At 38.5% G+C, this 13,967-nt stretch overlaps 1 protein-coding gene across 2 annotated transcripts in view; it reads right to left on the bottom strand.

Annotated features, from left to right (window-relative positions):
• The window catches only part of RASGEF1B (RasGEF domain family member 1B), a 634,161-nt gene that overhangs the window by 160,262 nt on the left and 459,932 nt on the right, over nucleotides 1–13,967 (bottom strand). The window contains exon 4 of one of the 2 annotated variants that reach the window (XM_017530206.2): nucleotides 12,092–12,175. The exons of the other annotated variant lie outside the window; for it this stretch is intronic. Within the exon in view, the coding sequence (XP_017385695.1) occupies nucleotides 12,092–12,175 (84 nt within the window). The remainder of the gene's footprint in view (nucleotides 1–12,091; nucleotides 12,176–13,967) is intronic. 2 annotated transcript variants of the gene reach the window in all.

Below are 13,967 nucleotides of genomic sequence, written 5' to 3' on the forward strand. Positions count from 1 at the left end.
AAAAAAAAAAAAAAAAAGAATTAGAAGCAAAGTTGCGATTTTAAAATTCACTAAGTCTTGGGTGGCTTAATATATGGCAAATGTTGATTGATACAAAGGGAATATAAAAATGTCACAAGGCAGAACCTCAATCCCAAAAGATTTCAGCATTCTAGAATAACAAACCAAACAATTAAGACAAAATTAACTGTGATAAGTGCAAAACTCTAAATTCAAATTAAAAAATCAACTTGTGAATACAGGAAAGCAGAGCTAGAGCTTACCAACATATATGCAAAACATTTAGTCACTTTGATTGACCACAAGCATCTGACTCAACCTTGTGTTTCCATTCTTCCAACAAAGCTAATTCTACATAAAAATTAATTTTATTTAGTGTTAATTGTATAAGAGGCTAAAATAGAGTCAGTCCAGAGGGCACTTATCATGATGGTGAAGGGTCTAGAAACCATCTTACATAAGGAAAATTGGAAGGCAATGAACTGTAAATTCAGTAGAAAGACTGAAAGGGTCTAGTGGGTTAGATAGCTACCTTCAACTAATTTAAGGGTTGCCATGTGGAAAAGAGATTGGACATGTTTAGTGTCAACCCACCAAAAATTATGACCCATGAATAGAAGCTATAAGAAGGCAAGTTTAAGGTCAACATAGGAAGGAAGTTGAGTTAGAGAGGCCACATTTGCAGACTGTTTATGAATGAAGACCATGTAGTCAAAACCAGATCCTCTATTTACCAGCTATATGTTGTTGGGTAAGCTGCCCAACCTTGCTAAGTATCAGTTTTATCCTTTATAAAATAGAATTAATAACTGTACCACTTTGTAAGGTTGTGATAAAGATTAAATAGGAGTTTTGAAGATGTACTTAACTTGGGGTCTGACACATAACAAGCAGTCAATAAATTTTATTATTATTCATAATAAGATCTGTATACATGTAAAATAAGCTGCCTCATAAGGCAGAAAGTTCCCTATCACTGTAGGTATTTGCAAGAGGATTGGCAGATGTTTGTAGAACAGATTTAAGCAACAGATGGGGAGCTACAGTAGGTGGCATTTAAATGACCTTCCAGCACAGAATAAGTCTGTCTGTATCCCTTAAGAATGGAATAACTTCTTTAGTATGCTTCAGAATACCTAGCCCTATTGATCAAATGATATTCATCTAATACATTTGATAAAACTTTGTTGGTTATATCATTATAAATGTAGTTTCCCCATAGTAAGAGTTGTTCCATGCTGAAATTAAAGTATGTGAGGTTTTTGATTTGTTTGTATCTCATATCCTCTAGAAGTACATCATTAAAATTTGTTTTAGTAATTATCAGTTTTGACTAAAACCAAAAGCTACAAATTTTAATGCAATAAGCTCTTCTTTGCATGATGTTTAAATTCATAGATGCAAAGCTCTTATCTTTTTACACTTGGCTTTCCCCTATCAGAATGCCTAACTATAAGCAGGTCAGATATTTTCAAGGTACAGGAAGCTTAGGTTTCTTCTGTGATTGGTCTCATATCAAAAGTCCAAGCTGGAGTCAGTAACCATTTTTCCTTCTCTTTAAACATGCAGCATCTGGAAGTGCTAATCACATTTATCACTCTTGCCTACTAAAGGCACAACAGGCAGTTCAAACTCCCACTGCAATTCTCTTTAATAAAATAGATGGGGTAGAATCATCTAAATTGTTTAATATGCCTGTCTTCCTCTATTATCTCATTGCTACCAGTTAATAGAGAGGAATTCACACTGGCCAAGGCTTGAGTCTTTATGGTGTCAACTGATAAAAATCTTTCCTTTCCTAAGATGAGTTTCAGCATAGTAATAGGCATTAATCATCTGTAAGGAAAATAAGTGTTTCATTTTCCTCATTAATGAAGTTAAGACTCTGGTACTCTGGCTGAAGAATGCAAAAACATGTAAGTGAGAAGAAGAGTTCTGAATTCTAGGTTTGAATGAGCTTTGCATTCTGAGTATGTGGTCACGTGAATAGGCAAGGTATTCATAGGCACAAGCAGGATTTCTGGACCATACTGTGCCTCGCATGTGCCACACATTCAAGACAAAGATTAGAGACACACTCATTACTCAGAGGAGACAATCACAGGCTATTTCAACCTAGTGAGAGCAATGCTGTAATAAAAGAAAGTGCAAGGTACAGTTTTAACCCAGAATAGAGGTTCTAGCAGTGGAGGAAAAGGAGTGGAAGTGAATTGTAAGATAGATTTTTTTTTTTTAAAGAGAAAGGAAATAGGCAAGAACAAGCAGAAGGAGCAGGATGAACAATGGCACCAAGTTGCAAAGTTGAGAGTGGGGTACAGTATTGGAGGGAATGGGCAATGGGCACTGAGGCCAGAGGGGTAGATACATCCCACATGCCTCCCTCTACCATCCAGTGATGTAGACCAACTCAGTAGCCAATGTGATGCCATTCCACATCTTAGTGGAGAAATTAAGTTGATCATATTTACAACTTGAATGCAGTGTCTGGATGAAAGATGATGAACGCTGTAAATTCTTAATGAGGAAGAAGAGAGCAAGATGTTAAGGACCTAGCACCATCTAAATTTGGTGACTGACTGAATGCATGAGAAGGAGGAATTGTGGATGACACCCAGACACCTGGGCTGAATTGCTGGGTACAAGATAGGACCATTTACTAAGGGAGAAACGGAACATTTGTAAAGCAGGAGAAGCAGAAGGGAAAGAGAAGCTAACTAGTTTAGTTCTGAACATGTTGAGTAAATGAACCAACAGAATAAAGACAACTGCTCAAAGAGAGAGAGTTGATTTAAAAAAAAACACAAAGTGCACAAGGGATGGAACACTGAGTGACGCAAAACTGAAGGTATTGTTGTAAGAGAGAAGGAGGTCAGACAATAATTAGAATAGTCTGCTCTCATAAAAGCCAAGAGAGGAACAACTTTCAAGAACAGAGCAATTGAATCAAATGCTGTGAAGATCAAGTCAGAGAAGAATTGGAATGTATTCTTTGGGTTTGGCACTTAGGGGATTCCTACTGATTCTGACAAGATCACTTTCACTGGTGCTGTGAATGAAGGAAACAACTTCCTTTCACAAAGCATGAGAACATTTTTATTTTCTCCTTTCTCTCTCTTGTTTCTTCTTCTTCTTCCTCCTCTTCCCCCTTCCCTCCCCCTCCCCCTCCCCCTCCTCTTTCTTCTTCTTCTTCTTTCTTCTTTCTTCTTTCTCCTTCTCCTTCTCCTCCTCCTCATTTCCTTTCTTTCTTTCTTTCTTTCTCTCTTTCTTTTCTTTCTTTCTTTTTCTTTCTTTCTCTCTCTCTCTCTCCCCCTCCCTCCTTCCCTTCCTTCCTTCCTTCCTTTCCTTCCTTCCTTCTTTCCCTTCCTTCCTTCCTTCCTTCTTTCCCTTCCTTCCTTCTTTCCCTCCCTCCCTTCCTTCCTTCCTTCCTTCCTTCCTTCCTTCCTTCCTTCCTTCCTTCCTTCCTTCCTTCCTTTTCTTTCTTTTCTTTCTTTTCTTCTTCTGAGATGGGGTCTCACCATGTTGCCCAGACTCTGGAGTGTAGTGGCTGCTTTCAAACGATCCTCCCGCCCCAGCCTCCTGAACAGCTGGGATTACAGGCACACATCACAGGACTCAGGTTCTATTTTGTTTTAATCTCAACATAACGTCTCTTACGGCTGATTCCTTTAGAAACTCCTTAGTGTAAAAATTGTAGTTTCTGACTTTTGCAAATGAATAGAGCCTTATTTATTTATTTTTTAAAGATGGGGTTTCCCCATGATGGCCAGGCTGGTCTTGAACTCCTGACCTCAGGTGATCCATTCACCTTGGCCACCCAAAGTGCTAGGATTACAGGCATTGAGCCACTGCGCCTGGCCTGAATAGAGCCTTTAAGACTTATCATTCTGTAAGCAACTCTCTTTTAAGGTAAAGTTAAATTTTCCAGTAAGGAGTTCATTAGAGAGATTTTAGAAGACATGTAATACAAAGCAACCTGAACCCAGTTAATCAGAAAACATAGAGCTCAGACTTGTCAGTTTGAGAGTTTCTGTCCACACCTTACTGGAGAAATTAAGTTGATCATATTTACAATTTGTATGCAGTGTCCAGATGAGAGATGATGGGGGCTGCAAATTCGTAATGAAGAAGAAGATAGCAAGATGTTAAGGACCCAGCACCATCTAAATTTAGTGGCTGCCTAAATGCATTTTCTTTCCTTTTTCTGCCACTCCCTCTCCTTAACAAGCAGCTACTAAGTGGAAAGAATTGTGCTTGGTGCTTTGGGGACATTAATGAACAGGGCATGATCCTTCCCTACCTCAGCCCCTAGTCAAGGAGATTACAAGCTAGTGCGAAAAACAGATGTGCAATCAACCAATCTTGAAATAAGGTGGGCTGAAATAAATGTTCACAGTAGTGCAAGTAAAGTTCTATGAGGGCCCAGATGTAATCCCCCGTCTTTTATGAAATACAGGAAGTGACCTTTAAAAACACAGACACAACTGGGGAGTTCGTTGCTCCACTAATTATCTCCCTACTGTTCAGACCATAAACTTTTATGCGATCTGCTCTCTGTTCACCTCATTTGTACTCGTTTATTTTAACAGGCATCCAAACTGCCTATATGCAAAAACTTTACAGGCATTAATGGTGAGTGGAGATTTTAGCTCCAACCTTGACTTTATTGTGATCCTTTCATTAAACTGAACTTTAATGATATTTAATAATATCACTTTGAGTCTTTTCATTGAGAGTCTTAAAGCTCTGAAAACTAAATGCATAACCTCATGGATTAGGTGAATACTAAGTCTTCTTCTCCCAGGGGAGATAAACTGGGACACCTAAATATATGAAATGGCTTCTGAAGAATACTATTTTGATCTGAGTAACCTCATGGTGACATCTTTGCAGCTCATACCCCTTTTAAAGTTCTTTGTAAAGCAACTGCTTTTAAAGGATCAGCCTAAGGCTGCATGCTCACACATTAGTTCCCATTTGTGCACCATTGCTATTTATAACTGGGGCCTTTAGAAAATGAAAATCTAAGGTTAGTTAACTGTAGCCAAAGTGACCCATAATATAAGCCAGGTCATACTTTTTTGGGCATCATTCTGTGTCCTCTCAGGAAACTTTGATTATATTTCAACTAGCAATAGGAAAGAGATTGTCCAAATTAAAAAAAAATCTCTAGCAGGTGGGTAAGACATAGGTTCTTGAGTCAGCATGCCTGGGTCTGAATGCCAACTTACCATTTATTAGCTATGTGACTTTGAACAAGTTGCTTATCAGCTAGGCTTCATTTGTAAGATGATTAAGTGAGATATTGCTTATAAAGAACTTATCTTAGTGTTTGGCACAGAGTCCTCAAACAATGGTAATTGTAATAATTATTATTGCTGTTTTTATACCAGATTGCCCTGGATTACAGTTTGTAGCACACTGTCTCACACATGGTAGGTATTCAATATCTGTTTATTTCTTAGTGGATGCTTGGCTAGCTTTTAGCTGAGAGTGCAATATTTCCAAGGAGTGCTTCCTTTGGCTTTCTCAAGGGTACTGGGAAGATAACAAAAGGAACTCAAGGGCAAGGAGATTGGGCAGGTAGCAAAACTGCCTTAATTCTATATTAATCCTGCTGATAATTCAGTGGTGCAGCCTCACAGAGCTCAATGATATATATTTTTTCCTATCTATGTGAAAAGAGGGTATAAGCATCCTATGGCAGCCTTAGGTCATGTTTTTTTTTCGCTCTCTCAGGTGGCACAAATTAAGGTTTCTTTTTTCTTCAGTAATAAACCAGGCTGTCTACTTAGCATTTTTCCATCAGAAGTTCCACTTGGTATTTTTAAGCTGGGTTTTGGAAGAGACATTAGGGTGGTGTTAATGGACAGTATCAGGACATTTCAACAAGGAAAGAATAAACAATATCTCTGTAATACAAATGTGATGCTGGGCCCTTTGATAGTAGCATATTCCATATCAGCAAGGATCTGGGGATCGTGTATGTTGTGTTTGTGTGTGTATGCTGTTAACAAAACATTTATTAATATTTGAACATGAGTATATGGTGATGTGTGTGTACATTTAGTCCATACATGTCATACTATACGTTTTAACCTTTATGGAGAAGCAGTAAAGCAGATCAGAAGAATAAGAATGATATTTGTTTCTCATGTTTACTGTTTCTCAATTTTATAGGGAGGAGGCATCTATATACTTCTAAAATTAATCAATTTATAAGCCTAATAAATACTCCACAAATATTAGTTGTTCACATTTCATTTATTTTCTGTGGCTTTTGAGAGCCAATATTAAATATTTTTATCCTTATAGGAGGACATAAAATGAACTGCCACTGGCTTAAGCTCATTTGCTAAATTTTATTACAACCCTTCTGAGTTTAGTGAGTCTATTTATAGTGCCGTCTTGCCTGTTAGGAATGTTAGGGTGGATAAACTTCTCACCTTTAAGCATCAGACCGCATTTTTTTACCCAGTTGAACTCTTACGGATGGAACTAATGCAGTAAACTTCAGTCTAGGTTATGTTTGGTTGGTAGTGGTAGTGAGAACCCAGGACTCTAAATTTAAGAGAACTATTTTCTCCCCTCTGACTATTTAATATTTATAACATAGTACTCATAATACTGATTTTAAAAGATCTTTGTCTTTAGTCAAAATAGTAAGCTACTAACATAGACTACTACTTCAACAACCATTATGAACGAGGATAAGACGATGAAAAGACCTAACTAAATAACAAACTAAAATTGGGCATTCATTTCACCATCAATAGACAGGCACTACCTGCCTACTATGTACATTTCATGGTAGAGGATCCAAACCTGTTTCAGATAATGAAAGAGTAGAATATCATGTGAAATACAGACATGAAGATATCTGTGAATATCTCCAAACTAATGACACCTCCTACATACAGTAATTATCAATGGAAAAATTATTTGATAGACAATGGACTCCACTACAGTGGACATACAGTAAGTATCAATAGAAACATTATTTGATAGACAATGGACTCTTGAGTTTGAGTAGTTTCAGTAGAGTCTGTTTGCCTCAGTTCTAAAGGGAATTTATTTGAGACTAGATACTTGGGTTTACTATCTTCAGAACTCAAAGACAGGGTTCTCTGCTAAGCAGAGTCCTGCTCACCACCATGTCCTTCAAGCCAGAAGTTAGCTTCTTTGTCTCTTCTGAATTTGGGAAGTGGATGCTAACAAGTTAGCATCTCCATTCCTTTAGCTGGTAGTTACTGTACCAGTTTCTCTCAGTGACTTCCCACAGAGCAGGCAGCCTACTCTCTGCTCTGTGTAACTGTGCAATAAGATATTATTGCTGCCACAGTAATAATGACCAAAATAGTAGTGGTGTAAACCAAACGGAAGTGGATTTCTGTCTTAGGCAATTATAGACAGAGCACAGGCAGCCAAAGGTTCTATGGAATCAGAGATCCCAGCTTTTCAATGTTGTCTCTCTGCCCTCCTCTCTTGGTCTCAGGTGGCCAGTCTAGCTTCTGTTATCAGATCTGTATTCCAGCTGACAAGAGGGGCAGGGCTTTCTTATAAAGGCCATGACTTATAAATTACATACATCATGTCCACTCACATCCCATTGGACATAATCTAGCCATATAGCCACATCTAGCTGCAAGGGAGGCTGAAAAAAATGTGCTTTTTACTTGGGTGGACATATGCCCAACTGAAACTTCCATTATTTTAGAAGAAAAAAAAGACTATTTAACTGGAAGGTTTTCTTCACCTCATTACAAAAAGCCCCAGAAGAAGATTACTTCACTTAATACATTTTGCCTCAGTGACCAGAAGCTAAATGTATAGAGAAAGAGTTCCGGCCAAATCAGGGGTACTCACGCAGAAAAACTAAGATCATGTTCTTCTACACTATAGTAATTGTAATGGCTTGCTTTGCTAAGAATCATAATCTTCCAATTATTCTACACACAAGTTTCAGCATTTTTTGGAAGCAGCAGTAGTCTATACCCTAGTTTTTGAGTTGACTTCTCCATCTTCTTGGGTCACTGACAGCCCTTAATAATGAATATTATGTCCTAAGGCACCAGTAGAATTAATGATGTCCATCCAGATCTAGCCATAATGCAATCATATAACATTCAATGATTTTGAATAGTCCTGTGACTTACAGGATAACTCTTTAAATGGTCCCCATTAGTTAAGCTATTCATTCCTTTGCTAGGAAAAATTGTGTAGTGGTAACGGAAGCTAAAGATTAATCTATGAAAAGGAGGCTTCTATTTTTTTCTTCCCACGGATGCCTCCCAACTTTGAAATAAAGCAGCACTATGTTTGGTTTATGCAAAGTTCACCAGTTCCTTTCTTTTTAATCTGTTGTTTATCCAGTTGCTTCCACCTGGCTCCTTCAGTTTCCCTTTCACTCACTCAGAAATACAGAACGCTTAGGGAGTCTTGTTTATTTTCCTAGACACTCTTTCATTTAATAGCACTGCTATCCTTCAAAGCAGTTTATCTCTACATTTCCTTCTGTTCAAATAAAATAATTTTATTTATTACTTTTTTTATTGAGGACAAGTCAATCAGATTAAGCTGTCTTCTAAATTCTTTTGAGAAAGGCAGGTTGGCATTTATGGTCATGGGCTGCTCCTTATTCAATCAAAACAGTTCTATCTGCTTGTGTATCTGGAGAAACCTGCACAGTTTGCTGAGGTCATGGCATTTTACTGGGTTGTTTTAACTTGGCATAATATACACAATGCCTTGCCAGTAGCACCAATGAGAATTTAGTGAAGAGCCTGGTAGTTTTTTCTGTTATCCTCTAATGTTACCCATCTCTCTAAATCTCTGCTTTTGTCTTCATCATCATTGTCTAATTCCCTTTCAGTAGTCTACTTTGGATCTTTCATTAATTTATTAAAATCCTGCTTTTCTTTTTTGCATTTATTGTTGGCCTGTTCAATCTCTTGGAAGTAACATGTTTACTGTCAAATATCTTAAAGTTTACTCTGTCTTAATTCATCCTCTACAGTATCTCCTATAAATTACAAAGAAAAGTCTTCTAGTTGTAACATTGTGGGATTTGATGGGATAAGTTCAGCTGGAGATTTCACAACACAGTATTTAGCAGCTGCAAAGGAAAGGAAGACAAAGCTGCCAGGTTATCCCCAGGAAATCCCAAGACACATATTTTTAACATTTGCATTCTTATTTACATAAATTTGTATATTCCATTCAAAAGGCGCTGACTCCAATTATGTAAAATAACACATTCGATTTCTCTTTATCTGACGGGTAGATAACCACATATTCTAGTCTTGCTTGCCTGTTGCCCAGAGTGATTTCACTGGTTTCCCCCTCTCTACTCCAAGAGTTTCCCTCCCTTATGCCTACCAAAATCATAACCATTAAGGAAGAGAATTATCATTTAGTTCTAAGATTTGAGTTGGCTCCAAAATATTGTTTTGTATTATGTGTTCACATTGAAATCCTCTGTTTTCCAATTTTGGGTTTTCACAAAACCCTCCCTTCCCCAACAACAAAAAAAATCCTGGCCCCCAATTCAGCTTGAAGAATCACTGTTTGGGTGGTGAAAATCCCATCCTGAGCCAGCTTTCAGACTTACACTCAAAATTTCTTGGTAGTGAGGAAGATAGTTTGGATTCTGGGCAGATTAACCATAGGTTTCAACTATCCACCACAAATGCTGCCTTCCATGGATCCCTATAATTATAGGTTGACTCTGCTTACATTTTGCAGTATCATTTCTCACTTCCAGGTAGCTGAATATCAGAGCTGACTGCAAAATAAATTCATTCGAGTAATTTATAGCAAGTATATTAAGTCCGGAAGCCAGAGCTATGAGAAAAGAGAAAAGAGAGCGAGAGCGTCCTTTGGGAGCGATCTCACTTGACCCAGAAAAGTCCTGGTGACGCCATATGGAAGACCCACCTTCTAACTCTGCCCCAGTGGGGAAGGAAGACCCGAGAATCACATGAAGAGACAATATCACGGAACCATGGATGGTCATACTGTGCTAACTTCACTTCCACCCTCTGAAAAGCATTTCAAAAAGTCACTTTCTAACATTTGTATACTGCTGCTTCTGTTCTTCATCATGCCTAGGAAACCAGTGAGTAAAGTCAGGACCACTTACTGAATTGAAATGAAATTTAGTCAAGCGACTCCTGAGGGGTTCACTGACTTTTGACTTTAGCCTTTGAAATGGCTTCTGTCTCCACAGACAAACTGATGATCTATTTAGAGGCCATATAAACAATGTCAAAATATGTGGGGCTAGAGAGGACAGCCATGGAGGCCGGGCCGTGAACACTGGAATAGTTACCAACACATTCTGTGTACTCAGGGTGTCTTTTGTTGTTGGTTGGTTGGTTTAATCTTTGGGTGAATGGATATTCCTATTACCTGGAACTGATGTCAGCAAAGGGGAAGTGCAGGCCTCACCAAACACAAAGTACAGAAACAAAGTCCCAATAAACTTGGGTTGCTCCCCTGCTACACCTGCAAAACATCAGCCCCGCTAAGAGCGATGACAGGAGGCTTCTGCTTCACCCGGGATTTCATACTCCCCATACAGCTGCCTTGGCAGGACTTGTGGCCAAGGCAAAATTACCAGGATTAGCTAGGAAAACAGATGCATTTCCTTTAAAAACTGCAAAAATCCCCCTCTGATTCTACCCACATATATCTATAAGAACCTTATTTAAAAAATTTTTATTTGTTTGTTTTTGGTTTTTCCTGGCAGTGACGATGTTTCATACTAGATGCTAAATTGTCTGTGGTCCAGAGATGCACTGCAGTAGCAAAAGACAGGAAGGTGGTGGGAATCCCAGAGACACTGTGGTCCTTCTCTTAAGGGATACCTGGAAGGTATGCTTGATCTACTCGCCAGAGTTTGGTTTCTCTTTCTGAAATACAATACCTTCTTCTTCTATTTCTTGAGATAAGTAAATTGGAGATGTAGTCTCTCTAAGCTCACTAGTTAGCTTTTAATTTATTCATGTATTCAATTCATTTGCATAAGTCCTTCAGTGCTTGAATACACAGTGAACAAAATAGGTAAAAATAAATTAAAAAAAAAGATTCCTTGCTTTTGTGGATTTATATTAAATTATTTAGGTAGGGTGTGGTGGCTCACGCCTATAATCCTAGCACTTTTGCCTGAGCTCAGGAGTTTGAGACCAGCCTAAGCAACATGGCAAAACCCTGTCTCTACTAAAAATACAAAAAAATTAGCTAGGTGTGATGGCACATGCCTGTAGCTACTTGGGAGGCTGAGACACAAGAATTGTTTAAGCCTAGGAGGTATAGGTTGCAGTGAACCAAGATCACACCACTGCACTCCAGCCTGGGCAACAGAGTCAGACTTTGTCTCCAAATATATATATATATATATAAATTATTTAATTTTTGTGATAGCACCATAAGGCAGGTACCATTATGATGAGTTTTTATTTCATTGTTTTTGTTTTTTTATTTTTTTATTTTTACAAGGGACTTGCTCAAGTCACACAGCCAGTCAATGGCAGACCTGTGATTTGGGCCCAGGTAGGCTGGCTTTAGGGAGCCCCACACTCATCCCTTAGGGCTCTACACTCCCCAGTGGGACTGATGGCTGTGGCTGCAGGTCCAGAACGGGAGCAGTTCAACCATATACCTACAGTTTCTAGAGGCAAAGTCTTTAAGTCCACAAGATAGTTTAAATGACAAATATTGTACAGTTAGTATTGTGGCTGACTTCCACATGAAGATGTCAGTGACTAAATGCACCCTCTTTCTTATAAGTTTCTAAGAAAGAAGGTGAATCAGAGTGGAGAGATCAGAGGGGTGAAGGAGGTTGGGGAGGATGTCATAGGGATAGGTGTGGAGCAGTTGTTGAGGCCAGCGACTCTTGGATCAAAGTTCCTCAGGCTCAACATTTTGCCTGAGAAAGTCCTACTAAGGCCAACCAAATAGTGCAAATTTTGGATTATATCAGTTACCTATATGAGATCAATTTTATTATTTCACCCAAATAGCTCAAGACAAAAAGAAATAACAGCCAATTGGCTTGAATCATACTGTCTGATAAAAGTAGGTTCATTCTTACTTTGCCTTTTGGCTTCTCAATCAGAGGGCTTGGAAAGCAAACTGGAGTTATGCTGCTGTACACAGAAGGTTTCCATTGCTGTTCCTGCAAGAAAGGAAACAGAGAGAGGGAAATTTCAGGGATGTGACTGGCTTTCCTGCTGCATGGAGCCATTTTCCTCTTACAACAGTGCCCCTCAAGCATTTAAATTTGATGGCTGTCACTTGAAAATCTTGAGTCAGCATTTTTGCCTGGCTTCCTTAGTTTGCAGCCTGTGCAAATCCATTTAACCTTGTGCAGGCATACCATTTATGATATTTTGAAGGAATTAATACACACATGTTGACATAAATTCAGAATATGTTCACCTCTTAAAGACATCTTCCTAGAACATGGATCAGACTATGTGAATCTTCTTAAAAATAACTTTACCAATATATCATTGCATAAAAACAATGACTTGGCTGTGCCTGGTGGCCCATGCATGTAATCCCAGTGCTTTCAGAGGCTGAGGACGGTAGAAGTCAGGAGTTCAAGACCAGCCTGGTCAAAAACCCTGTCTCCACTAAAAATACAAAAATTAGCCAGGTGTGGTGGTGCTGTAATCCCAGCTACGTGGGAGGCTTAAGCAAGAAAATTGCTTGCACCTGGGAGGCAGAGGTTGCAGTGAGTCAAGACTGTGCCACTGCACTCCAGCCTGGGTGACAGAGTGAGACTCCATCTTGGAAAAGAAAGAAAAAAAAAAGAAAAAAAATGACCCCATGTAACCCTCTGTTTTCCAAATCTTTAATTCCATATTGGATAATTTCCAGAGTCCTCTACCTGCTATTCAGAGCCTTCTCAAAGAGCCTTTGTTTTTTCAGTTTTGACTCCAACTCTGCCTTATAGTTTACCCTAAATCTCAAGTCACATTGGTCCATGTGATTTTCACAAATGTCTCCAATTTATGCCTTTTTTATGCCGCTCCTGATTCCTAAAATAGACTTTCTGCAATTTTATCTGCCTGTGAATTCCTACTTATTCTAAAAAGCCCAGCTCAAATTCCCTGGGAAACATTTCACTATTTTCCTCTACTTCTTACTAGAGTCAGAATAAATTTCTCTCTACCAAGTCCCATGGTACTATTATTAGAATGTGCTATAGTTTGAATGTGTCCCCTATAAGTTCTTATGTCAGAAACATAATTGCCATTGCAAAAGTATTAAGAGATGAAGCCTTTAAGAGGTAACTAGGCTATCTGGGCTCTCCCCTCCTAAATAGATTAATGCTGTTATCATGGGGATGTGTTAAGTTATCTTTGGAGCAGGCTCCTGATAAAAGAATAAGTTTAACTTTCATTTTCTCTCTGTCTCCTGTGCTCACTTCTCACCTTCCATCATTGGAGGGCCCTCATCAGATACTGGTGCTATGCTGTTGGACTTTCCAGCCTCCAGAACCATGAGCCAAATAAATAGCTTCTCTGTATAAATTACCTAGTCTGTGGTATTCTGTTATAGCAGCAGAAAATTGACTAAGACAGAGTACTTGTCACCATCTGCTGTGAATGTGAGATACAGAGGACAGAACTCATGCTTTAGTTTTCTTGTATCCTTCATATCTAAAACAGGTCTTATACAATGTATGTGCTCTTTTTTTTTCAATTAATTTTTTCTTTTGTCAGCCAAATCTTTTTCTTCACAGCTTTACTAATTTCTAAAACACCCCACTAGATCCAGCTCTCTCCAACCTCCAGCCCCAATTCTCACTACACACATTTTCACCCACTTTTTTCAGTCTTGGTAAAGAAGACATCAAGAGACTTGTTATTAGTTAAAAAAAAAATTAATAGTAGGTACCAATAAACCCCATAAAATAAAAATGAACTTCAAAAATTAATCAACAAATATTGACCCATCCC

This window comes from Cebus imitator, unplaced genomic scaffold (genome assembly GCF_001604975.1).
Source record: "Cebus imitator isolate Cc_AM_T3 unplaced genomic scaffold, Cebus_imitator-1.0 Scaffold64, whole genome shotgun sequence".
Taxonomy (NCBI): Eukaryota; Metazoa; Chordata; class Mammalia; order Primates; family Cebidae; genus Cebus; species Cebus imitator.